Here is a 27,999-nt window from a genome sequence, read left to right as displayed (position 1 = left end):
TAAAAACGACACAGACCACGCTTTTTCAAACAAACTTGTTTCCCTTTCAAACCAATATCGCAATATTGACATAATCACAACAAATTTGATTGGGATTCTTCATCACTATCGTCGTTTTTATCTGTGATCATAATCATCTTTATGCATATTTAAATGAACGTCTTGTTACATCAAGATGAACAGGCACTACACCAGTTAGGAGATAAAAGTACATCACTAACTATGAACATACATCACCTAGACCGCTAATAGAGGGTTTCCACAACATGAGATGCGGTCCTCTGTGTGCATAAGGAAGAGATTGACATTAAAAAAAAAAGCATTTACACTTACACATTTTTACTGCCTCAACGTGGTTAGGTCTCATTTTCAACTCAACACAGTTGTACAGTTACAATAGAATAATATAATCTTTAAATTACATCTTCATATACAAATCTGACAGGTTGGGGTGTAACGCTTTTATGATACACTTACCATCGCCATGAAATTCATACAATATGGTGTCTATGACTATTACTTCATGTTTTCCATTGCTGTTATTTGAATGAAACACATTTACATATATAACACTACATTTTGTCTTAGTAGTCAATCACTTGCATGTTGTTGTCTTTTTTTTAAACTTTTTTCTACACAACGCATACATACTGAATGATGTCTCCCTCAAAATGGTAATGCAACCAGGTACTTTTTGTGTGTAGTGTATGTATTCTTGTTGTGTGTGTGTGTGTGTGTTTGTGTATCTGTGCGTGTGTTTACATGAACATGGAACCTGGATGATACGAGTCCTTTTTGCTTTGCTGGACAACTCGACTGGTAAGACACAACTTGTGAGCTGGTGATGTGTTTCTCCTCACTGTGATACCTCAAGCAACACATCTGAATGTTGGTCCAAAACTCCAGCACTTCTAATAGGTCATCTCCCATACAGCAACCATTTGAACAAATTTAGGAGTAACCCATCGCATGAGAACACCCAAATCAATCTGCTGAATGCAAACGTAGATATGAATTAAACTTCGAAGAAGTAAAATGAAAACCAGCCCATAATGCACTGCAAGTGCGATACATGTAGTGCATTAATGGTGACAAAAATATTCCCTGTGTCATTGCCAATGGTGTGAAGACAAATGAAGCTTTGGTGGACTGGGAGGCAGCTACAAATTGATTTTGTCTAAGTTACATGATATCTGAGGTTATTGCATGGAGGGAAAACGCAGTTGATGGTAGCGGGTCATTCTTTGGCTCAGCATAAAAACGGGCCACATAACTAGTAGGGGGTTTCTGACAGTGAAGAACTGTGTTTTCTGTTGGACAGCATGGCTCCTTCATGCCTGAACACTAGTACATTCATGTCCCGTTGAAGAGGCTTGGTCTTCACACAGTGGTCTGGGGCTCAGCATGCCTCCATTGACCCCTTCCTGGTAGAAAAATGCTGGCATAGGCATTGTTCGAAACCCCTCTAAACTGCAGTTCTCATCTCAAAAAGGATGCACTGATCCGGCTTTGCTTCGTCACTGACAGTAGTTGTTAGTAGGTTTAGAATGGAAACTGCTGCAGAAACATGTCTCTTCTCAATGGATTGCATGATGACAAAACAAACATAAAAAATCAAGCGTTATCGGCAGCAAGCTTCCTCTCATGAGAACAGATGCATGCGATGCTTTCAAAGTGACTTCTGCATTTGTAGTCGTAGCGTTGCATCAGATTGTGGCCTCAACAAGGCTGTAGGATCCAGGGAATGTGAGTTGTTGCATAGCACATGCTGCTATGCACGCTCAGAAACAGTTAAACACTTAACACTGCACACAAGGGTAAAGGGGAGCATGAAAAATAATACTTCCCCCCGCTCGCCCCCCCCCCGAAAAGGAGGATACTGTTTGTGGTACTCAAAACACGACACAGCATTCCTGATGTAAGAATGATGACTGATCACACAGAGCGTTAAAAAAAAGCTACACAAAAATGGCATCATACTGTATATACACAATGCAGGTTAGAGAAGCTCGTCTTTGTCGAATGGTTATAACTGATTATATTCGACTTTCATTTGCACAACGGATTGCGTGTTGAAATAAGCTGCATTGTACATTATATACAGCTACACAGAGAAGCCATATGTTCCTGTCAAGGTCTATAGTTGAGTGTGTATATACTGGGATAACTGCCACTGTTGTTTTGAAATGTGTCCAACCACACCAAAAACTGGATAAAATATACTATACCGATGTATTGTCTTTTAGCTTACTAAGTTTTGATGACTGCTTCACGCATCAGTTGGACAAGGGATGTGTTTCTCTTAAGTCTCTGGCTATGTGCGGTGCAATTTGATGGTGCTGTTCAAGCTGCCTCCAGGAGCATGTCTTTTCTTTGTCCAGCCATTGGCCTAGATTGGCTCAACATAATTGGCCGGGTACAGTCCCTCTCGGCCGGTGTCCAAACGACCTCGACACCAGCCTTGTTCGTCTTCATCCTCAGTCTTGGTCAGCTCGTCGCCTGTCAAGTCATAGCATACTTTCATCAGCACGCAGGATGGTGTCAAATGGTAAAAATAACGTAATAATGAGATGGTTTTATGTGCCCGTGAACGTATGTTTGGCGTTGCTTTTTACCAAGCACATCAGGTTTTCGAGATATTTTCATTGTATTGTTTTTAAGTTTGGCCTCTAAAAGCTTGTGCAATAGGGATTTTACCATGAGTTGTAGTTCGCAGCTATGACGTTTCAGAAAAAAAATTCACTTGTTGCTGAAGCTAACCCTTAATTCATAGATTCAGATTCGGAATCAGTGCAAAAAAAGAAAACAAATCTAAAAAAATGTACTTGATTCTCTGATTAAAAGATTTCGTAAAAAAAACGTTGACCAGTGTAATTTGAACACATGAATTATATCTTGTATTTATAATGTACATTATTATTATTATTATTATTATTATTACTATATTAATTTCAAAGGTTATTGCAAAAGAACCTACTACACCCATTAAAGTCATGCCCACTCCCTGTGAAATTTTCAACAAAAACTAGAGACAGATCACATAATCAGATCAGTCTTACGTCAACTTAATATCCTTTCTTTTACAAATTCATTGATGTGAACCTGAAAAAAAATTACAGACAGTGTGTACTTGACACAAGTTACCATTAGAAATGATTTGGTTTACACAAATGACAGACAATAGTCCCTGCCCAATGATTAATTGGTGGTGGGAAGCAAAAAGATTATGGCTTTATGGTGGTTATAAAGTGGATTTCAAATCCACCCTGTAAAGTCAGTAAACCAAAGTGCAGAATGGTGTCGTTGGTTAAACGGAGTAGTATCTTTTTCAGTCAATAAAAGGATGCGGTGCAGTCATTTCCACACATCCCTAAGGTCATTCCTAATTTGTTTTGCTCTTCCTAAAGTGTGTAATTTTACAATTATATCTGTGTCTTTTTTTTTTTACCAGTTGTAATGCTGCCAAAAGCCTGTGCTCAAATGGTTACATATCACTATGTAGGTCTACTTATAATTGGGGGCAGGTGCCGAGAATTAGTTCTCCTGGTGGCCATTGTTGACTAATTACAGTCATTTCCTTAAGCGGAAGACACATCAAAATGCAGCTGAAGGCAATGTAGGGAATTTACGACCTATTTTGTCATTGTAAACAACAAGTAAGGTGCAGTTGCACAAAAATATCTTGAAATGCTGTTGCTGGTGTTTTACCTGCTTTGAAAGAGAGTTCATCCTGCTCTTGGCCATCATAGTCATAGAGAGCTCGCACACGTACGCCTTTCCCAGCGGTGGAATCCTCCTCGAATGAGTTTCCGTTTCCACCGTTTTCATTGCCAGAGTAGGCAGCAGGCTGCTCATCATCAGACCACTCAGTTGAGTATGCTTGGTTCTTATCATAACTGCTCACGCTAGACAAAGACATTTTACAGTACATGATAATGTTGAATGTGTTGTGTAATAGATCCAATACTAAATGAGTGAAAGGCAAAAAATGCAACTCGTTCATGTGCCATAGACCTATATATAACTTTTTGACAGTATATCTGGCAAACAGAATAGAATATCATATTCATGGTCTGATTGAGTACTACAAGAAAATAGTAGTGGGATTATTTCCATCCTTTTTTGAGGCAAAAACACATTTGTAATTAAAGATATATTTCTATTTGATTTAAGAAATGTTCTTAAAAAAACAATCTCATTTTCAAAGCCAAAGGAACTAACCTGCTCCGGTCACCAGGGGGAGCCACGTGGTCAGTGCTAGGAGTGGGCGGGGCTCCATCTGGCTTCTTCTTCTTTGGAGGGGCACTTGCCTGGTCCGGGTTGTATTCCTGTTCGAAACACATTCAAATGGGTGCAAAAAGTAGAATATGAATTGAGAGCTGCTTTTTGACTCTCCTCACACCAATCCAAACTGTTTCTTTTGTACAAAAATGTTCCGATTTTGAAAAAATGTGTTATTTTTGCAGATGGCACAAATAGTTTATGTTCTGGGGAGGAATGGCATCAGCTTTAAGAAGTGGTCATTATTGTAAAGCATAAATTAAAACATGGGGTAACATGAAATATATTTGAACTTAAAATGAATTAATTCTTGATACTTGTAAATGCCAACTGCCAGAAAGATTTGAATACTATGTAAAACTAGGAATATTCGGAATCAGCATACATTATACCGTTTGTATTGTGCACTTATTGTTCCATATCTGTCTTATTGGGTTGAAACCTGGGGAATACCTACAAGAGTACTTTTGGAGGAGTGGACAGGACTAGATAGGCTTTTGCTTCCTGATGCCTCTTCTTGAACTTAACACTTTGTGGAGTTTCATTGTTTGCTCGTTACTATTATTTTTTTTTGATTGCTCAAGATAAATAAAGATCGAATCAAATCTATGTGAGAATACGTTTGAGGTCGTACCTCGAAGGCGGGCCAGTTCATGTGCATGCCAGGCCCGTGGTTGTTGCTGAACCACTTCAGATCCTCTTGTGTGTTCGCTGACAGGATAGTACGTTCCAATTCTCTGTATATTGTGGCGTAGCTAAGGAAAGCAAAAACAAACAGTGACATGAAATAACCACCAGAATACACTTGACGACGCTGTCCAGTTTGCCAATGGAACCAACAGTTTAGTTGAAGTTTGGAGCTGAGATGAACACAATGCTTAAGTGAAGCTTTTATTTTTCTTGAATTTACAATTTCATCTTCTTCTGATCATCCAATCAGTTGCGAGAGCAGCAGCCTAAACAGGGAAGCCCAGACTTCCCTCTCCACGGCCACTTCGTCTTTCAGGTGTTTCTGAGGTGCACAGAGGCCAGCATAGGATCTTCAGCATCTTCCCGGTGGGATATGCCCAGAAAACTTTACCAGGATGGTGTCCAGGAGGCATCCTGACCAGATGTGCGAGCCACCTCATCTGGGTCCTCTCCATACTTGCTTTAGCTGTACTCTGATTGAAATTATCAACCTATATCTCTATGTGGAAAACTCACTGCGGCCGCTTATTTCCAGGATGTTGTTCCTTCAGTCACGACCCGCAGCTCGTGACCACAGGTGGGGGTGGAAGACATACTGTAGATCAACCAGTAAATCGAGAAGCGGTTTGCTCAGAGCTGTTTGATGCATAGCCAAAAACAACAGTAGGACCTGTACCCGCAACCAAAGACGGAGGGAGGCTACCCTCTCGTCCACTAAGGTGAAGCCCAACATACAGGCATTGAGCCTGGGGCAATCAACCCACACCTGCTTGGCGCCATGACTGGGGGCAACTCCAGAGTGGAAGAGTGTTCAACCCCTATCAAGAGGATGAGTTACAGAGTCCAAGCCATGTGTCCAGGCGAGTCTGACTACATCTTATATACTTTTATGAGTCATTAAATTGTGACTTTCAGTGGCTACTGAGTGAGCTGAGCCTGTGCTGAGAGAACGATATAGTGATGGTCGGCGATAGTACTGTACGTAGATTGCTTTTGTTAGTTTTGCACCAAATGTGACAAGCCCATTTTACTTAATTTCATAGTAAAATGCAAACCGATTACCCTCTTGTACAAACTATTTTCTTCTTGTAAATTAGTTGTAAGAAATACGACGTATGGAAGCCATTTGACTACTATAATCTTCCAAATGGGATTTAATAATTGATGAACAGCAATTACACCAGAATGAACGTCACTTCCCAATGGATCAAGGCTCAGTTTTTCCTTACGGCATGACATGTTCAATTTATCAGTCAATTAATAAGTGAGCATGAAATTTTCTTCTTCTACTTCTTCTTCTTCTTCTTCTTCTTCTTCTACTTCTTCGTCTTCTTTCCTCCTCCTCCAAAGGGATTATATTTCGACAGTATCAAACTATTGATTTGGGATGGTTTTTGAATCAGTTGTCAGTGACACGTAACTTGTCAACTATAAATTATGAGCTTTGTCATACTTTGGGGAATACCGTACTATGTATTCACACCCCCATAATTTGCAAGGATAATAAGATCGTTGTTGTCAATATCAAATACGTAAATACTTTTTTTGTGTGTTCACACTGTCAATTTTGTAAGTGACTTTTCAAAACTTGATAAAGCAGAATTTGCAGAAGGAAAGAAATGGAATACACGTGTAGCAGTTACCACTATCTTACTATGAATTATGTAAAAAGAAAAGAACACACATGGAATGTAAGTAATGAATACATTGAACCGCATGTAAAGACTCCAATGAAGAAAGTGGGTCTTCATTTCTTTCTCTGCACACTAAGGTTTGGAACGACCTACTTTTAATATCACATGGGAAGAAAATGGAACTTGTTTCAGCCTACTGCAGGACAAAGATCTGTGTGTGTGGTGTTTTAACAGTTTTAGTGTGGCTCACCTTTGGTTCTCTGTGAGGTTGAGGTGGCGTTTGATGTCCAGCAAGGCCTCCTTCAGGAAAGTTAGCCTTTTCACCTCATGCTGCTGGCACTGGTCAAACACCTGCTCCATGCTCTCCATGTAGGGCGGTGCACACTTGTTGAGCTCCTCTAGAGACTTCTCATACTTTTCTTTAGCCTGAGAGAAATTAAAACCATTAAGTCACTTGCAAAGTTCTGTGGAAAATCAGAAACTCTAGCATTTCAAGTCCTGAATTTTTATTTAACATACAACGTATGGAGATTACACGGTATTCAGATGTTCAACGAGATAAAACAAATTCCTCATGAATCGTTTGTATAGAAGCAATTATAGGAATACCTTTATGGATCTACAAAACCAAAGACGATGGTCTATATAGGTATACATTTTCCTGTCTTTTCCCTACTTTCTGCACATCCTGTTTGCATTTGTCCACTTTCTCATGGAGTTTCTTCTGCTGGTCCGGTGTGACAGAAGCCTCAGTCTTGCCGTTGGCCTCCCGAGCGGCAGCCAGCTTCTCCTCCTTGCATGCCATGTGGTAAGCTTTCTTCGCTGTCTCCATCTGTATGTCGAAACACAGGCTTTCTCACTATTGCACACACAATCGGACATGAAGACAGGGCACAGCCACCGCAAAAATATGATCATGTACTTGTATTCAGACGTTGAGAATCACAGATTGCTTTTATTGACTACTTTATGTCGATGTATGTCAAATTAAATGTAGAAGCAGTATGTTGTGGCTGATCTGGCAGTCTCCCAAAAAGATTAAAGTGGATGTTGCTAGAGCAGAAGTTTTATCAGGACTCAGTACAGCAAAGCAGAATGCTTTTATGATCGAAAGGATGATTTCACTCTGGCTGCTTCCCAAACTAGCACTATGCGTATACTTATAATCTTAGTGGCTCCTAATGTATGTAGTACATATGATACAAACAGTTTCTTCTCCAGAGGAATTTATGAATCTAAGTGACAGAAACCATCTTGCCTGTAAGGTAAAGACGCATATTCTACTGAAATAAAGCATTTTCTGACCTCCTTTAGTTTTTTTGCCCAGGGTTTCTGAGCCTTCTTAAATCCTTCCTCTGCCTCCTTTGCCTCTTTGAAGCCTCCAATCATTTGCTTGTGATAGGCCTCCTTCTGCCAGTTCTTGACTTTCTCCACGTCCTCATTCACCAGGTTGTTCTTGACGTCTTGGTGCAGCTCGCTTACCTTCTCAGCCTCGGTCATGACAGCCAACCAGGCCCTCTCCACAGAGCCGTACTGGGGCCCTGATGCAAATGAAATACAAATTGAGACTAAATGTGTCAACTTATGTCAACGTATTGTTTTATAGCATTCAACCTTTCTCAATGAGCTGTCTCCATCTCTTGGACCAGGCGGTCAGCTGATCCCCATAAGCTTTTTCTATCTTGGCCCGTTCCTGTAGGCAGCCCATGAGATCATTGCACAGTCGATGGCCATCGTCAAATCTCTTGACAGCACGTTTGTAGTTCCCCACCTGGGAACACATGATCAACATTTATTACATGCTGTATGGACAACCATATCGTGACCTATGAACATATTTGACCTGCAAGACACATTAAATGTCATTATTACGTGTTGCTATTAATCAAAACATATCCAAAACATGCTCTCCAGCTAATTTGCAATGGAATACCCTCCACACTGAATACACTGCACACCAGTAAACCTGGGTTATGTAGTCAACTGCTGAGCTGATGTCTGCTGCACATTTTTTTTAATTGTCAATAAAAATGACAAGAAAAAGAGCACTTCAGGCACCCGATTTCAGACTGCATCAAAGGATTGACTCTGCATGTATTTTTTACGTTTTGCAACCCTTTTAAAGGATGATGGGAATAAGTGAAAAAGAGAAGAAAATATCCACTGGAAGTTATTGTGACATGTGCAGGTTAGTGAGTGTCTCATGATAGGAGGATTACCAGTCGTCATCTGGACAACTGGACACAAGTCGTAGCCATGTTTAGTGCTGTTCAACTAGTGTAACGGGTGGATTAAGTCAGGTGAGTCCCCATTAGAGACTCAGGTACCAATTGCATGTTCCACCACTGATCTTCACCATTGTATCATTGTACAGATTCCATTTTTATTCAGAGATGGCACCTTAAGAAGGACTTCCTTAACAAAACAGGGGCTGGTGGTGTGGCTCCGCCTGCTCAGTGCCTGGAGGGGTGTGTGAGCTCATGAAGGCTGGTGGAGGAGGGGAGGTAGTGAGGGGCTCGTGCCTTTGCATGTGTAGTTATGCAATGGCATTGGCTTGCGTTAGTGTGTGTACATGAGTGTGCACACTAATCCCCCAAGTGGTGTGTAGAGCAGGCGGACAGATTTGAAGGGATGGATGACAAAATAAAGGGACAGAAATGAATAGAGGATGCAGACTGTGAGTGTGTGCGTGCTAATGCTAACCCTCATGAAGAGGCAGTGTTAAAAAAAAGGGACGGAAATGAATAGAGGATGCAGACTGTGAGTGTGTGCATGCTAATGCTAACCCTCATAAAGAGGCAGTGTAATGTGTGGCTGGTGTGTACTATGACTGGCTCTGCCATGTGCAAGAGCAGTCTCAGTTTGAGAAGAAAGAGCTACAGAAGGCTGTGAATCAGGTGTGTGTCTGTGTGCATGTACCCTCAAAAACACAACAACAACAAAACACAGGTGATTTCTACTTCAAAATCATGAATAACATCTTTTCACACCACAATGTGATCTGGGGTGCGTTAGTCGGATGGAACGAGTGGTGCACAGTGAGAAAAGTCCTCTTCATAATCATGATGACTGAGGCTCTTTGTGCCACTGTAGCTGAGAGCAATGACACAATGAAGACTCTGTACAGAGGGAATTCATTAACACTAATTTGATGGGTTTTAAAGTGATATTGCTCTCTTACACAACCAATGCATCTTCGTACATATCGACCTTGTTGGGATTTATATGGTGTCCAAACAACTTGTGATATTCTTTCGAACTTAAATCCGACAACATCAGTGAATTATTACTGATAGATGGGTTTTTTTCTGTTAACAATTAAAATTAAGTTAAATTATTTATTTTTATGTCAGCATGGAGGAGAAGTGGTTGGCATATCTGCCTCACAGTTCTAAGGTTTTTAGAATTTGTATCTCGGCTTCGGCCTGCCTGTGTGGAGTTTATGCGCTCTCAGTGTTTGTGTGGGTTTTCTCATTGTACTTCAGCTTCCTACCGCAGTCCAAAACAATGCATGTTAGGTCAATTGAAGACTCTAAATCATACGCGTAGGTCGTTTCAGTGCAAAGAGCACTGTCAGCAACGCAGAGCACCTCATCTTACACAGAATGATTTCAGTCGGTGGAAGACCGGGGCCAGGAGGCAAACAATGCCCCAGACCTTCTTAATCAAACTACCCAGAGCACAGGAAGACTTTGGAAACCTGCAATTCCAAAGGACTTTGAGAGGAAACCACATTTTTTTTCCTCTGCGCTATGTACCGGTTTAATAAGTGTTTCTTCATATTTTATATGTAGATGTATGTTGGAGTGTATATACATGTGTATATACGCATGGTTACTGCGTATATTTACATTGATTTTTGATTCTGAATGTTTACTGTTAATGTTATACATTAATGGCTACATTATGCCGCCGTCTCTGTGTGACCTATATCTCTGATACTGTAACAATGAAAATTTCCCCACTGTGGGATCAATAAAGGCCTTCTTATTCTTATTCTTATTCTTATTCTTATTCTTATTCTTATTTAAACATACAGTATCACTAGCAGCAGACAGCAGATGGGCCCGACTGGATGAGGATATAAATACTGTACCATCATGGACAACACTTTGAAAGGAGATAAAGCTAAGAAGGTCATGGCCATGGTTGAAGATGTATACCAGATGTGCCACAAAACTTTTGACATGAAAAGAGGCAGGGCCACCAAGCCATGAGCAGGACCTATCGGGAGACAGCGGCAGATCAAAAAGCTGTGAGGAGAATTAGTGACACTCAAGAAAAGGTGGAAGGATGCAAGTGAAGAGGAGCGAGTGGACCTGAATGAGATAAACTCAGAGATGTCAAAGCTAATCTAGGTTCGGAGAACTGAAAACACCTACGAGAAGCACAGGGAGATGCACCAAAAAAGGAAAGTCTTTTTCAACAACCCTTTCCAATTCGCAGCATACCTCTGAAGAAAGGCCAAGGACGGGCGTTGACACATGTAAAGAAAGACAGTGTGACGGCCAGGCACAGAGACCCATCCAAATGCATTCCTTTGAGTGAATATCTATTCTTTATTTTGCCGATGCTCGCGATACACACACATGCCTTTTAACATGGCAGACTTTACAAGCTGAGACGAGGGCAGTGGTGATAAAAGCACGGGCAGTGTCCAAGAACCATCAGGTACCTTTAAAATCTGCAAATGCAGCTCACACCTGCTGAAGTGGCTCCCAAAGCTCATTCAAACACTGTGGAAGAAGAAGCTGCAACCTGGACTCTGGGCTCTAGCTGAAGGCTGCTTTGTGCTAAAATTAAAAGACTTTACCAGTTCAGAGAGATTCCCTGCTAGACACAAGAGGGTAAACATTCTGATCTATCATTATCAAAAAGCTAAGAACATACATGCTTGCCAATGAGGTTATTGTTCCCAATGACCCAAAAAGGACATTTCATCTACCTGGCTGATACAGCAGTGGGTTTCAGTTCATGAATGAAGCCAAGAGTAAACAAAACGTACTCGCTGTCGTTTAGCTGTACCTCGACAAAGCCTACCCAAGCATCCCGCACCAGTTAATCTAAAAGGCATCGCAACACTACTGAGTTCCATCTGTGAACACGAAACATCATAGATGAGCTGTAGCTAAGGTTCACCATTGGAGTGTCACCACCAAATGGCAAAGGCTTGAGAAGGATATCATAGCAGGATGCATGATTTCTGTGGTACTATTCATGTCATCTATGAATCTGTTGCTGAAGGTAGGAGGAATGCAGTGCTGAGTCCAAAAAGAGACAACAGCACAAGACTGCCTGTTGGGATTTAATGAATAATGTGATGGTGAGGACTCCATCAATCCAGGGGACACAGTGGATCCTCAATGCACTGGAAAATATGATGACATGGTCACACCAGCAGTTCAAACTGTAAAAGTCAGGGAGCCTTAATATCTTGAAAGGGACACTAACAGGAAACAATGTCAGTATTCAAAATTCTAAGATTCCAACAATCCAAGATCAGGGGATCCGATGCCTCAGAAAGCACTACAAAATCTCCATTGAGGACAATGGCAATCTGACAACACAGCAGTCCAGTTGAACATCAGGCTCATCGAGCACAGCCACCTACTTGGAAGGTTTAAAGTCTGGTGCTTTTAGTATGGCATCATACCTCGGCTGCATTACGACTTACCCATGTCCCAATTGGAAGAAATGGAAAGATTGTGTAGCAAGTTCTTGTGGAAATGACTGGGAGTCCCCCTTGTCCATTAGCACAATCAACCTGCATAGCAAGCTTTCCAAGCTTCCCTTTACAGTCTCATCAATGATTGAGTAGCTTGAAGCCACCAAGGCAAGGGCAGTCATTACAATCTTACGTCTGAAGATGGGAAAGTAAGACACAGGGGCAAAACTATCAAAAGCCCCAGCAAGTTGTGATGGAAGCAGAATCCCATAGGACATATCTAAAGCATGTGCATGGTATGCCAGGGACGACTGGGCCTTGGACACTAAAGCCAAAAGAGGTGCAGCAGAGCCAGAAGAGGCTTCATATGGTACAAATAGTCTGTGAGGCAGCAGAGGAGTACTGTCAGATGAATGCAATGAGACTTGCTTCTCAGGGGCAATGGATGAAGTGGGACCAGGAACAGGAGTAACCACTAACTTGGAAAGAACTGGTAAAGTGGCCATGGGAAGTTGAGCTTTCTCCTGGGCTCTGTGATCTGTTGCTAACCCTAGGATCTGGGGCAGAGAGAAAGACCCAGCTTGAAACCAATGTTGAGCAGCCTCCTGTTGTTCTTTTTAGTGTTATGAGCGAAGACCTCACAACTTTGAAGATTTAATATCATGACAGTTACAAAGTCATACTTATAGGTGCCAGTTTGTGTTTTTGTACCTCCCAGAAGCTGTCCATGGTGTCGTCAGCACCTGCAGATTCATCGTAGGAGCCAGACATTTCTGTAGGTGTTGCAATGGTCCTTCTCAACCAAACTTGTGCTCTGCAACGGCACTTGGTTTCTTTTACACTGGAAGAAAAGAAACAAAAGAGACGATTACACAACATACAAGAAGCTCCTGTATGAATATTAACGCACAAGAATAACTAAACAGGGCTTGTGGTACAATGTGGCAATTACTGAAAGGAACTGTTTCAGTGAGACGTTCATAATAGTGAGATAAAAATAGTTTCCTCAGCCACACATCCAGTTTCCCTGCCCCAAGGAATGAGAATGCACATCTCATACTGGCGTGTCCTAGAAAAGACCGACTGCCGTCACACATGCATGATCCTGACTCCATCCACTACACATGCCCTGACCCATTATGTGGACACCTTACATGCAAATTCCACACTACAGTATTAATATATTTCCTTCGACAGAGTACAGCAGTTGCTGGTTTCATTTCAGGTGAATCTCTGGTTTGACATGTGGTTGGTATGCTCCCAAAAATCACAAGAAGCCCTATTGAGTGCCAATTAAAGCCAATTCCATTTCACTAATTTGATGCTTTCCACTCTGGGTTCTTAAATCCATTGTGATGCAATATGCTCTATATAATGATTCTTGGTTGACACGACTCCTGCACAGATTTTCCTGTAATTAAATGTTTTCCAGTCTAATATTTACAAATTATAATATTTACAATTTGCGCTGGCACGTAAATGAAATTACGGCCATTTTTTACGTCAAACGCATGGATGCCAGTCTATCAAAATAGGGCTATTTGAGTCTAAAGCCCTCCAATGAGTTCTTACAGACTTATTTAATTGATGTAGAAGGTTGGTGTAGCAAAGTATTTTGACTGTCCTGAAAAAAAAGTCTCAGAAAGTTTCTGAAGACAAAGATGAACTGCAAGCCCAGAGACATTATGAATGTTATCATGACGAGAAAGCCAAAAGAAGCCTCACAGTTAAGCAGTCATAATCTCAGCAACCATCACAAGGTGCTGGTCAAGCAGTCTGTCCATCAACTGATTCATCCAATCAGCTTCTCCATTTGTGCCGACAACACCAGTTGACGTGGAAGCCAGTTAAGATCTAGCATGATCTTAACAATCCCCTAATAAGCCAAACAAAATTGCGAGAAGCTAAATTTAACTCTGAAAAACAATCCTGTGCACTGTACATTTTTGCACATGGGCATACTTATGTAGGTGGAAAGACCATGAGACGGAACGGAAGAGTCAGTCACAATGCGCAATTTATAAAAGACTGGTGACTCACAAAGCTGCAAAGCGCAAAAACAAGGCATCTTACAGTTCTGGTTGTGTCATGTGTCCCAACAGATATAAAAGAGAAAAAAATAGTGGGAGGTGGCACTGCAAGTGTAATGAAATATAAAATTTCAACGGCCTTCAGATTTTCCAGGGTTTTTACTGCTGAGGAGGTTGCCATAATGTCTACAGTTACTGTTTCTAATACTGCTCCATATTCATCACAATAATGTCATATTCAAGGTAGAGCACATCTTAAGATGTGGATGTATGTCACGAAACACTTGTGCATATTCACTTACCATCATTGCCTCTGTTAAAAAAAATAAACAGCAAAACACACAAGAAGATTTGAAAACTGTTTAGTCCAAATGTATCCTTTGGTGATCTTAAAAGGAAACCAAAGGTTGATATTGACCTCTGTTGCTAAAGTGAACCCGGAGAGGAAGAGTGCGACCAAACAAATGTGTCTCAGAGGCTGGGAGATAATCCTGCCGTGTTCCACTTGAATAGCTTTAGAGGGGGAGGGAGCTCGGTGGAAAGAAGCGCAAAGAGGTGGATCGGACACAAACGCGAGGTTGACATGCAAATTAGTGATGGCCATGCAACAACTCTGGCTGCACGGCAGAGTGGCCATGGCAACCTCATTCATGAATCATAGCGGCGATGCAAAGTTGAGCTTATGCCTTTTGTGTATTTGTCTTGTACATTTAATTGCAGAGCTGGGCGCTCCGCCTGCGTGATGGGCCGGTCCATCTATCCGTCACCGACAGACGCCCTTTTTGCTGACAATTGACGAATGACGGGAAAAATTTTAAAGTAGACGGACAAAGCCTTGGAGGTTGGAGGGTTCGGGATAGGGGCTATTTGGGTGCTAGTGAAAGTTTAGTCGGGATCGCCGACGGACGCCCGTTTAAAATTAGAGGCAGACCGGCCTATAGTATATACTATTTTTTTTTACCCCCGGAACAAAAGCAGAATGACGGATGACGGAAGGGTACCCATTCTGCAGACGGATGACGAATAACGGACGCTCAATTTGTAGTAAAATGCCCAGATCTGCTTAATTAAGATAGCTGTCTCAACATTGTGATGTTAAACACATCAAATTAGAGGTGCAACAATCGTACCATTTATCGACAACTAATCAATTATTAAAATAGTTGATTATTTTGATAACTGATTGTTTGGAACCATTGTTGAACTTAGACGTGTCCAAAGTCTGAATTTTAAATTCTCAACAGAAATTGTAGTCCTCCATGAAAGCAGAATGATTATCTTTGTGTTTCATCAAAATAAAACATTTACAAACATCTACTTTAACTTTGAAAATGAATGATCACCATTTTTGCTTATTTTCTGATGGATGTTACGAACCAAAGCAGTATGTGAATCATAAGAAATATATATCTGTGAATTTTCTGCACATGCCAGTTTGAATGTCCTGTCCTTGATAAATGGATGGATTGTTTTTTAGCCTATATGTAGTCTTCAGTTAACCTAACATCTAAATCCCCAAGTAAAATGAAGTATTGTGCATGTTCTTGATACATTTGAGTGTCCACATGAGCCACTTGTAGCACTCAATGGAACCCACAACAAACACGTAAGCTTGTTACAGTAAGAAGATTTCATAGAGATGAACTAACTTTACCCTGCTGCACATTAGCCCTTCTGCCTGGTTGGACAACAATAGTTGAGAATTAAGATGGCAAGGTATGCAAAAGTAATGATAACCACGTATGTTGTGGCAAAACAATTTCCACAGGCAACAAGCTGTTAGCTTTTACTGCGTGGGTGGTGTTGGAAGCCGCAAACACCCTGTGTGTGTCCACCCAGAGCTAAAACAGGGCACACTAGGCGCAAGACAGAGGGAGGTCTTTCATTGAGACATGGGCTTAGGCAGAATGACACAGGGCTGACAGAGACAAACAGGGTGAGACAGCAGCGTCTGGGTGGTGACAACTAATGGAGATTGACATGGAGGTAGGGAGGGACGTGACATGAGGGGAGACGAGGGACAAGCGGAGGGGCGGCAGCTGGAGTGAAGGTGCGGCAATCCCAGGGAGAAGGGTGGAGTTGGTCACACGGGCAAGAGAACGGCGATGTGATTCATCTCTCGGTTGTTGCCAGGAAACAGAGCTGCCTGGTGCAGATTTTGCTGTCATTAAGATAATTGTCCAAGTGACATTATACTACCGTGATGTAGAACAACATTTTCGAACCGAACATTAATATGTGCAGAACCTCGGTTCAATCATGGAAAAATGATAAAAAGGGAAAGATAAAATTCAGAGAGAACTGTTCCAAGTATCTGAACTGAGGATGTTGACATTGTCGAGAAGTCGTTATCTGTTGGACAACCAAAACTACAGTACAGTACAGTGCAGTGCAGTACAGTACAGTACAGTACAGTTCAGTACAGTACAGTACAGTGGGTTTGCAGTTAAGTTACACAGGTCAAACAACACATTTTAATCAGAGGTGGCTGTTTGTGTGCCCTAATATATTTTTGACACTGATTTCAAGAATGTCGTTCACTTTTTTCTAGCACATCAGGTTTTTTAGATATTTTCATTTTTTGCCTTTAGGTTTAACCTATAAAAAGGTTGTGCAATACGTATTTTGCAATGTGTTGTCATTTATAACTATGACTTTTCAGAAATAAATACCACCTACTGCTGAACCAACCCCTAATTCATGAACACTTTCAAATATATTACTATATTTCATATTATATCATTATTATATTAGTAGGGAAGGCAAGTTTATCTGTATAGCACATTTCATGCACAAGACAATTCAAAATGTTTTACATAAAGCATTACAAAAAGTGAAATAAAACAGAAATACAGAAATGTAACTACAGAAATATAAATCATGTAGAATAATTGGGAGTCACTGATAGTGTAGTGGTACACACGCCTGAGTTGTGTGCGGGCAGCGTGGGATCGATTCCCGCTCAGTGACGGTGTCTGTGTGTGCCCTGCGACTGGCTGGCGACCAGTCCGGGGTGTAGTCTGCCTTCGCCCGTTGACGGCTGGGATAGGCTCCAGCACCTCCCCACAACCCTGTATAGGTTAAGCGGTTTGGAAGATGACACATGGATAGAATGATTGTATTAAAATGATTAAAAGCAAGATACATTTAAAAAATAATATAAATAAATAAAAATACCGTGCAGATTTCATGCATAGGCGCTTGAGAAAATAAATGTTTTTTAAAATTTTAAATGTGTCTACAGTTGGTGAAAATTTAATCTCCACTGACATTTTGTTCCACTTTTTTGCAGCATAACAGCTAAATGCTGCCTCCCCATGTTTAGTCTGGACTCTGGTCTGGACTAGCTGGCCTGAGTCCTTGGATCTGAGCGCCCTGGTCACAATACCATAAGCATATTGCTAGCTAAGGCATAGCTGCACTTAATTTGTAACATTTCCTGAAGCATACCCAATATTGTATGTTCTTGTATGTGGGAACTTGGTATTCCTCAGTACTGATTTAAAAAAAAATCTGAATACAAATGCATGTAATTTTTTTAATAGCTGTCCACGACCTACCCAAAATAAGTCTGCAACCCACCTTTGGGCCCCAACCCACCCGTTGAGAATAACTACACTAGAGCATTATGAAGTAAATGACTGGTGGTCTCATATAATGCTGTTTCATCACACCACGCGTCACCATCAAAGTTTTCATATCGTAAATTAGTAAAATATCTGATGACATTGCTTTCATTAATAAGCCTTTTCCTTGCAGAGGAAGTCTATCATGCAGAAAAGCAGTATCATATACTGTATAGTAAAGGGATGACTCAGCTACCTTATCATGAATGACTCCGGCAAGTCAAGGTTCTGTATTCTTTGTGCCTTGTGAGGGATTTTCCTCATGTCTTGTCCTTGTAAATATGTAGCATTTTTTTCCTTAGTCAACCACAAGTAGTAATAGGACAGACAACTACCATATTTTCCGGACTATACAGTATATAAGGTGCTACTTTTTTCCTAGGTTGTGAACCATGCGGCTCATATAAAACTGCGACAATTCGGTGGATTTTTCTTCCACCGCTAAGGGGGCTCTAACCGGAATTAGAATCAAAACTAAGAAAAAAATCAATGCAAAGAATAATATGCTACTTTTTCTTTAACAGATAGAACACGGACGACAAATTAAAAATAGTTAATTATTTTCAAATTGTCACACCTTCATCATGGAACCCACACCAAGACGCTCGAATAATGCAAGCTTTAAATTGAAGGCCATCGATCTTGCTATCCATGAAGGAAACCACGCTGCTGCACGCAATCTTAGTGTCAATGAATCTATGGTGAGACATTGGAAGCGGCAGCTTAAGTATGATCAGTATGACTAGAATTGAAAACAATTATGATGAAGACCATGTAGTTTAGCGATCTTACCTTTGATTTCAGTGGCCTCTAACAACAATAATTTGAGAACGATTGATTGAGAAATGTAACTGTCTGAATGCTGAAAATGTCCATGTAAAAAACATTCTGACTTTTGACCAACGCAACCTCAAACAGCACGAGTCAAATACAGGGGCGTGGTGGCCATCGGGAATTTCAGTAGATTCCAGAAAGGCTGGTCCATTCCAAGGCAAAATTGGCGCACATCCGAAATATAATATCAAACTACCAATACCTAAACATAAAACTTTAAGATGATAAATTGAGCGTAATAGTCCCACTCGATTATGAATAACTCATTATATCAACACAGCAGCCATGACTAGCTAACGTTGGGATGTTTACAGTGCTAATGCTATCTTAGCATCCTTCGCGCTGCTATTTAGATGAAGTTGGACAACGTGCGTTCTCTACAACTGTTTGCGACAACGATGCACTTTCATAATGGGTTGCTCATGAATGGCCATGTTTAAGAATCACGTTCATGCACGCCGGTGAGTGGCACAGTTTTTGTCAGACGCGAAGCGGGTGGATCAGAGAAGTGAGGCTAAAACTTCAGACTCCTTGCCCTTTAATGCTGCTAGAACTAATTACCATTGATGTTTAGTTCTGCTTCCCATATCTTGCGTCGTGCAGTGTTCTTTAACCGTAAAGTAGTTGGGACTTAATTTAGAGTGCCTCTGCTGGCTGCTGCCAAGTGGTGCACTTTATCAACTGTTTCAAGGCGAGCATCATCAATAGTTAGTGCCACACAATATGCAGAATTGATCCATCCCTAGTTGCTGCGTGGACACACGGAAACAAAGGGAAAGCAATGAAAAGGAACATGTTAGTTAAATGATGTTAGCATCAGAATAATGTTCGGCTCTAGCTGTCCATGCTGACATACGCATGTAGATGGACAAACTGTGTGTAAATACGGAGGTGTAATCGGCATTGAGAATGAGTACCCAGCACCTTCCTTGCATTACATCATCCATAGGTGACTGCCCAACTATCAACACACAGTTGCATTGACTTATGATTGCACCCAGTACGGCGCATGATGCTGCAGTGTTATATAACGAGAAAGGCTTTTGCCACCAGCCTCCCAATGACAGGCTGGAGGAGGCGAGAGGCGGTGGGGCAGACAGTGTGGGGGGCAAATAGAGATGGACAGAAGAGCAGAACGAAGGGGAAACAGACTCACTGTGATGGTGGCTGATGAAGAAATGAGCTTTGGTGAGACAGAGCAGTACATTGATGTTGACACACGTGGAGTAGCCTGAGGATGCAACGCACGTTGGGGCATATTCTCCCGTGTGCTTAAGTCAGAAAAGGCGTGCTGCTTTGTACGGATTCTGCCATCGACTTAAGTCTTCATGAAATGTTTGCACGATGGGTGAAGCAACCCTGAAATTAGGGTGTTCCCTGTTTATGCCTGGCCGGAACTGCATTCTCCTACATACTTTGGTGCCTTTCTTCTTGTGCGTTCCAGACACTGTAGTAAATGCAGCGCCCCGTGAAGGTGAAACGTCATATTGCACGATTTGAGTCATTTCATAGCCGCTCATGGAGGCCTATGACTGTCACTGGCAGAGCTGGGCGTTCCGCCTATGTGACATAACGTTCCGTCTATCCACCTATGACGGACGCCCATTTTGTAGACAATAAACGAAAGTCGGGAACCTTAAAAAAATAGACAGACTAAGCACATTCGTCTATAGCCCCTTTCACACCGCAGGAACTAATTCGAAAACGTCCGTATCTACCCTGGTAGTTTGCGTCACACTCGTGTTCACACACAAAAAAGGTTCCGGGGCTGAAAAGTTCCTCCAGGAACTATCCGAGTCCCACCTAGCCAGGAGGATCTTCGTATATCTACCCTGAACTTTTTATTTTAGTGGGCGTGCTGTGCTGAAGAACACTGATTGGTTGGTTGAACTTGCGGGTGTGTTGTTTTGGATCGGCTTTTTTTTTGGGCACACCTCCGGCCACCATTACACAACTCGGCGTTAGTGGTCAATTTTGGTTTCATTTTCACTCCTCACAAACTCTTATTCCAAGAATGGAACGGTGGACGGATGAGGAGGTAATGGCACTCCTAGATAATTACGGGGACGAGCAAGTCCAACACAACTTTGACTCGGCCATGCGAAATGATAAAGTGTATCACTTTATCACGATGAAGCTGGCCGAGCTAAACATTAACCACACCGCAAAACAAAAAAATTGCAATCGTCTAACGGCCAATATCGCGGTGAGGCTTCCATGCAACGGTTTGTCTTTCATTTCAAATATCGCTCAATCATGAAAATTCATGATCCAGAAAATTCACACACACCCCGAAACATATTTTTTTCAAGAATATGTTCTTGCAGGCCCACTAGTTGAAACACAGCATTCTGATTAATATAGCGTTTGCGGAATATGAGTTAAGTAGCAAAATCCACTCATTTTTAGCTATTTCAGGGGGCGGCCATTTTGTCACTTCTCTCGACTGAAAATGACATCACAACTACTCAGGGCTCAGGTAACGACCAATCACGGCTCAGCTTCAGAAAACAGGTCAGCTGTAAATCGAGAGCTTCGCCTTTCGGCTCAGCTCTTTCTTCACCACGACAGACCGATACTGAGTCTGCATCACAGCAGACCGATCCGCCTGTCGATCTCACGCTCCATTCTACCTCACTCTTGAACAAGACCCCAAGATACTTTAACTCCTCCACTTTCCACACGATCTCATCCCCAAACTGGAGAGGGCACTTCACCCTTTTCCGACTGAGGACCATGTTCTCAGATTTGGAGGTGCTGATTTTCATCCCAATCGCTTCACACTTGGCTGCGAACCGCTCAATTGAGAGTTGAGATCACGGCTTGAAGAAGTCAACAGTACGCATCTGCAAAAAAGTAGGGATCCAAAACTGAAGCCACCAAATCAGATGACCTCAACGACTCAGATGCGCCGATAAAATTCTGTCCATAAAAATTAAAAACAGGATCGGAGACAAAGGCCAGCCTTGGCGGAGTCTAACCCTTACTGGAAACGAATCTGACATACTGCTGCAAATGGGTACATTTTGAAAAATTGTGACATCAGTTTACTGCATCTGAAGAGTACCAGTATTAGCACACTTTTACATGCACCCATTTTGTTTTTATTGCATAAGGTGTTATGATGATGATGCTTTAATGAGTTCAATTGCTTCTGTCAGTCATTCTATTTTCTGCATTTTAATGCGGACGTCTACACAGCCTGATGACAAACACCATATGCAGAAGACCAGAGACAGTAAATGATGGATGGACGGAACGGCTTCCGGACAGAAACGCAATGAAGCCGACTCACCCTGAGATATGAGCAACAAAAGCTACATCGAACTGATTCAGGCACAAAGCATGCTAAAATGCAGAGTCACTTCATTTGCAGGTATTATTCATATAAGGATCGTATTTCCACAGGACATTGACATTTTACAGCTTAATAACAAACAAGGAAATGAACATCAAATATCCAACCACACAAAATGAGTGTAAAAGAGGTTGCCATAGTTGTACAGTAAGAAATATGCTTAATACGACAAGCGTGATATGCAAATCAACACCAATGTTTATCTCACAAGCTTTTAGTGTAAAAGCCAAGCTGATGCAATGTATACTCAGTGTAATCCTCTCCACTGTCCCCACCAAGGACAGTCTTCTGCCATGTGTGCACTCCGTTCGTACGTCGCCGCATTTTTCACACCCTGTCAGACACTGCTGTATCCACCTCTAACAGTTGAAATGCACTCACCTGCTCTTTATATTGCAGGGGATTTGGGGTGTAAAATAAAAAAAAAAAATCACTTTGTCCTCTGTGGCCCACACACATGATGTGATAACAAAATAAAGGTCACAATGAAGAGCATGTTGCACCATGTGACAACATCAAGTCCAGTTTAAGACCTCTCCCGAGATCAAAATAAGCACACACAAAAAAAGATTGTGTACAATTCTCTGCTGTTTCCGCCATCATCAATTGCTTATGACATGTTGAAAATGTATGATAATCACACTCCACAACTTTGTGACTTTAGTATAAGTCTTTACATACAAAATGCTTGAACTAGTTGTCGTAATAATTTCCATGACACTTTTTGTCCTTGACCTTCTTTTAATAAAGCTGGATATGTGAAGAATAAAATAACAAGTGATCAACCAGTATTCTGAAATTCTGATGTGGATGAGAATTTGTGGCCCAATGAAAGTGGAACGACTACACTGTAATTGCTACAGTGTTTCATTTTCCCATGTTCACATTTCAACTTTTTTTGTAATTATTGTTTGCATTGTCTTTTCATTTCTGTATCACAATGAGATGGTTTGTCAACAAATTACAGTACAAACATTAAAAGTGAAATGTGAATCTCGGCCGCTCTCTTGCAATCAATCGTCCACATACACTAAAGTGAAACTTAACAATTGTCATCAAAACTTTTGTCACTGTTTATATCAGAACATCCCTCCAGAGCACACTGTTACCTTGACAACATGACTAAGCAATTTGACTGTCTTATACGTACAGAATAACACAAAGACTTGTTGTTTTGATGACACTGAGATGTTCAGTGACACAAATATTTACTTTTAAAGATGTACTCAGGATTTTGAGAAAGAAAATGGCTTTTACAGCGGAACCATGACATTTTTCTACTGTACGAAACAGTAAGAAAGAAACAGAATTGCTAAAGGCAAATGAATGCATAGACACAGGTATTTTTTGAAATCTCATATGTGCCGACTCACGCTGCAACTGCATCCATCATTACAAGGTTGATGCAATAAATACATTACCAGAACAAATATTGAAGCCATAATTTATCAATGATAATGGTTATAGCGCAATCATTATGTTGCGCAACTGAAAACTATGTGTAATTCTTTGCATCCTATTCCATAATATACTGCAATAACTGTCCCACAGTCATTTCGCTGATAAAATGTACAAAATATGGAATTTCAGACGAATTGTTATGGAAGTCAATTTGTACAGGTTGGCAGCTCTGCTAGTCGCAGTCATGTGTGAGCTTCAGCCAACTGCAGTGAGAGCAATAAACTGGTGAATGGCAAGAGATAAATGCAAAGATCAGATCTGAGGTGGCAATGAGTCACTCAGTGATTTCACTGACAGATAATTGCCCCAATTAAAAAAAAGAAGTCAAATATGTAAACAACATCAAGATAGCATGCGTGTGTAGATGATAGATTGATGGGTAGATGGATAGATAGATAGATAGATAGATAGATAGATAGATAGATAGATAGATAGATAGATAGATAGATAGATAGATAGATAGATAGATAGATAGATAGATAGATAGATAGATAGATAGATAGATAGATAGATAGATGAAAAGTACAGTACTTAATCATGCTCTCCCCTCCCCCTGAAATATAATGGAATTACACTTCCTGATGTTATGATCATCGGCCTCTCTTTCTTGGGGGCACCTTGGCCCTTGGCAGACACCCACCGAGGCAAATTGAGCATTCAGGACCTAGGACAGTTCTGTAGTGAGCGGCCTGTCCGTCATCTTCTGTCACCCTTTGAAGAACGCCTGATCTCAATTGAAAACAACACACAAACGCCTTTCAGGCTGCTATGCGTCTTCCGGAGATTCTGTATGATGTGGGACTCGGCTGCTGTTATCTGTGAGCTGCACTATACCCGCCATGTACACAAACACACATGCCGCCTCATAAAACAAACGCATATGGATGGGGAGTGGTGCTTCTATCACGTCTACACATGGATGCATTTTAGAGAATTTTAAAGACTACATGCAGCAAACACAGGATGTGCCTCAGTGCTGCTGCTCGTTGGCCAGAGAAAAAAGAAAAACAATGACGCGAGAGATGGCTCCTCACTGAGCTGTGACAACCAATTACATAACGGCACAGAGGAGCGCTCGCATTTATATTCGTGTCCTCTACATGGAAAAATCCCCTCTCGAAAATATAACAGGCAGTGATTTTCAACTAGTATTAAACAATTGTTGTGTGCAGCGTATGCCGTTTGATCGTCCTTGTTTTTTCCATACGGTGCATGGAAAGGGGAAGAAATGGTATACAAACGTCCATCCTTTCCAGACATGGCCACCATCTCCATCTACTACAATAACATGGCAACAACCTTTGAGGACACCACTAAGCCTATGAAAAACCCCACACTGGATCGCTATTGCAGTGCATAGATTAAAAAAAGACTGCATTTAATTACAGAGTAGGAGACATCAGTGGTCTGCACGATAAAACAATTTAATTCCGTGACGAGCAACAGAAACACGACATGACGCAAGATGCTTCACTTGAAAACAATGCCATGACGCATGCATCATTTAGAAGCTACATAATTGCCAATGATTATGAAGGGATAACGTTGGCATATGATGCGGTGAGATTCCTCTATACTCATGCTTCACAATTGCGGAAGGGTGCTATTATTTGCGCATCTAAACAGCGCAAAATGTGGCGCACTCACTTACCAGATACACGCTGCTTGCGGAGCTGCAACGAGTCCAGCCTAGCCTTGACTGCAAATGATTCAGTATTTCCCCTTGCGGGACAGAAGGTGACCTCCGCAAGTCTCTGCAGCCTGATCACGATGCACGCAGCAAGAGGGAGCGCGACAGTACAGCACAGGCGCGACGTGGGAGGATGTCCCCTCGGTTTCCTTTCGATGGACCACGCAAAACTGGCTGCAAGAGGGGGCTGATGCTAATGCAAATTATTGTCATTATTATTACTATTATTATTATCATTATTATTATCATTATTATTATTACTATTATTATTATTATTATTATATTTCAATATATTCAATTTCGATATACATTTTTTGTTTGAATTGAATCGTCTTCTATTGGACCCATTCCCTTTTCTCTAATATATATATATATATATATATATATATATATATATATATATATATATATATATATATATATACACGCTACCGTTGTGGATTTCCCCAAATTTAGGTAAAGTGGGGGTTTCAACCATGGGAAAGCCACCAAAATGCGACTTCCACTTCCAAAACCAATCGCTGAGCGGATGGGAAGAGAGGGGCGTCACTTCTGTGCTTGTCAATCACGTCACCTTGGCATATACTGCATGGGGTGGAATGTGGGACTGGGTGGGATTTATAGATTTATTTGAAGAGTCCTCTCGGTGGAAGCATTTATGGTACACAAACGCTGCACACGTTCAAAGAAGGAAGGAAAGAAGGGCCTTGTTTTTGTCTTGTCTTTTCTCGGTAAATGTTTAAGACTTACACTTACACTCAAAACACTAATTATGGACTTTTGAACAGTCATGCACATTGGCCCATTCTTGTGCGATGCAGTTGCGATCTGTCTGTTAGCAGAAATAAAGAGTGAAAACTTCACATTTTTATGGGGTTTTGTGATTTTTAGGTTTCTTGATAAAAGAAAACAATTAATTGTGACATAATCAAGGATATGCGATCAGTGCAGGCTCCCCCTGCCCTCACCTGCATGTGACTGAATGTGCAAAGCGTGTGGCAATTGATCAGGTCCAGAAATGCACTGCTTGCGTTGTAATAACAAATGATTAAAAATGTCATTAAAAAACTCTCAATGCTATTTCATTGACTGTTTGTGATTGGCACTTTCAAACCCCTACCCCCCATCGGCATGTGGAAATGCTCTACACGTCTAAATAAAACTCAGATGATGCTGATCCTTTTTTACCAATTTATATGATAGAATGTCATTGGTGTAATACAGTAAGGAAACATTACCATCAGGCAGTGGGTGAGCCTATATGGACCAGGTGTGCCCCCGCATCCTGTCCGCACATCGGCACGAATCAGCAAGTGACAGACATCCCCTGCCATCAGCGGCCTGTCAACATAGTTGGAATGACTCATAAAGTGCAATAGGATGTTTCACCTTCATGGGGTGCCAGATTTACTATACAGCCTTTGGAGCATGCAAGAAAAAGGCAGGTAAGCCTTTTTGAGAATGCGGTGGAGGCAAGGTATAAAAAGCATGCCCTCATTTCAGGTTTCCTCCACCCAAAGTGCATACATTCAAGGTGTGTAAGTGACACACTTAGCCCTTGTACACACATAAAGACCTTTCAAATGCTGAGTTTTTTTTTTTTTTTTACCTGTGACAGCCCCACACATAAAGATTCAAAAATCTGGCCTTGAACAGTTTTATTCATGTTGTGGGTGGTCTGCTATATTATGTCAACACAGAGCACCTCGCACATTCCAGATTAAAACACAGTCCTCAAATAATTGATCATTATTGGACTAAAAAGGAACATTAATGTAAAGCACGGACCACCATGAAATGGAAATTAAAATAACCATGTTTTTTTTTACTCTTCACATGCAGAGAATGGCCAGGAGGGGGCGGCGGACCCTAACTTGCCTTCCCTGACCACACGTCCCTGCTCCAAACACACATCAAGACACCTCCCTCCAGAGTAGTACACTGTTATATTGACACTATGACTAAGCAATTTGACTGCCTTATCTGCACAGAATGACACCGAGACTTGTCGTTCTGATGGCACTGACATGTTCAGTGACACAAATATTTACTTTATGATAGATGTAATGAAGATTTTGAGAAAGAGTGGCTTTTATAGGGGAGCCATGATGTTTTACTAATTTGCAAATGTCGATTCTGTTCTGAGAAATGTACCATAGCGACTGAGAAAAATCGTATCATGCGTTATTTTTTCTGTGTTGGTCATTTTGAGCAACAAGACAGAAATGAGTAGCCTAATTTTCATGAGACAGGGCAACAGCTGAGATTTTTAATGACAGCATTTTCCAATGTAGTACCATTTAGAGTTGAAAAAAATGTTGGGGACCGAGAAGAGTAACATCATGAGGTTTTATGAATGATTGATCAGATGTTGTAACTGTTGTATTTGACATATAGTGACTGTGCATTCAATCCCAGGCTGGCCACTCAATTGAGACGAGATTCCCACCTGGACTGCAGCCGGGATTGCCAAAAACGCTGTCGTATTTTACACAGGTTGCAAAGCGGCAAAATACGTTGATAGAAGAGGACAGTTGATGTATCTTTCTCAAGGGTAATTTTTTACACTATACCGTTTACATGCAGTACTAGAGAAATGAGGCAATCAACGGGGCCCAGTTGTTCAAAACAGCGAGCGAGTCGTCTTATTTTGAAAGAGGAAGCACTACTGTTGCCGTCGCGGCTACGGCTAACTTGCAAAAGATAAGCAGCTTGCGGAAGCAACACAAA

The 27,999-nt window shown here is 41.3% G+C and overlaps 2 protein-coding genes across 4 annotated transcripts in view; one reads left to right on the top strand and one right to left on the bottom strand.

The window, feature by feature from the left end:
- Positions 1–21: 21 nt before the first annotated feature.
- pacsin1a (protein kinase C and casein kinase substrate in neurons 1a) lies at positions 22–25,420 on the bottom strand. Of its 2 annotated transcripts, none has more exons than XM_086012930.1 (10): positions 25,231–25,420; positions 12,982–13,111; positions 8,220–8,376; positions 7,911–8,146; positions 7,282–7,437; positions 6,856–7,031; positions 4,916–5,036; positions 4,222–4,328; positions 3,709–3,905; positions 22–2,499 (listed from the first exon to the last, which is right to left on the bottom strand). In XM_086012930.1, the coding sequence occupies exons 2-10, from the start codon at positions 13,039–13,041 to the stop codon at positions 2,390–2,392; spliced, it is 1,320 nt and encodes a 439-aa protein (XP_085869056.1). In that variant the 5' UTR covers positions 13,042–13,111; positions 25,231–25,420; the 3' UTR covers positions 22–2,389. The 2 variants fall into 2 exon arrangements, with proteins under 2 accessions (XP_085869056.1, XP_085869145.1); XM_086013019.1 differs by lacking the exon at positions 25,231–25,420 and adding an exon at positions 14,603–14,780.
- Positions 25,421–27,878: 2,458 nt separating this feature from the next.
- smim29 (small integral membrane protein 29) overlaps positions 27,879–27,999 on the top strand; it is a 5,575-nt gene continuing 5,454 nt past the window's right edge. The window contains exon 1 of one of the 2 annotated variants that reach the window (XM_086012634.1): positions 27,879–27,999. This exon is cut by the window's right edge and continues 23 nt beyond it. The gene's annotated coding sequence lies outside the window, so the exon portion shown is untranslated. The other variant, XM_086012714.1, reaches the window with a different exon arrangement.

This window comes from Filicampus tigris, chromosome 1 (assembly GCF_054856515.1).
Source record: "Filicampus tigris isolate MCC_2025a chromosome 1, RoL_Ftig_1.0, whole genome shotgun sequence".
Lineage (NCBI taxonomy): Eukaryota > Metazoa > Chordata > Actinopteri > Syngnathiformes > Syngnathidae > Filicampus > Filicampus tigris.
Note: the sequence above shows the minus strand (reverse complement) of the source record. Positions and strands in the feature narration are given on the sequence as shown.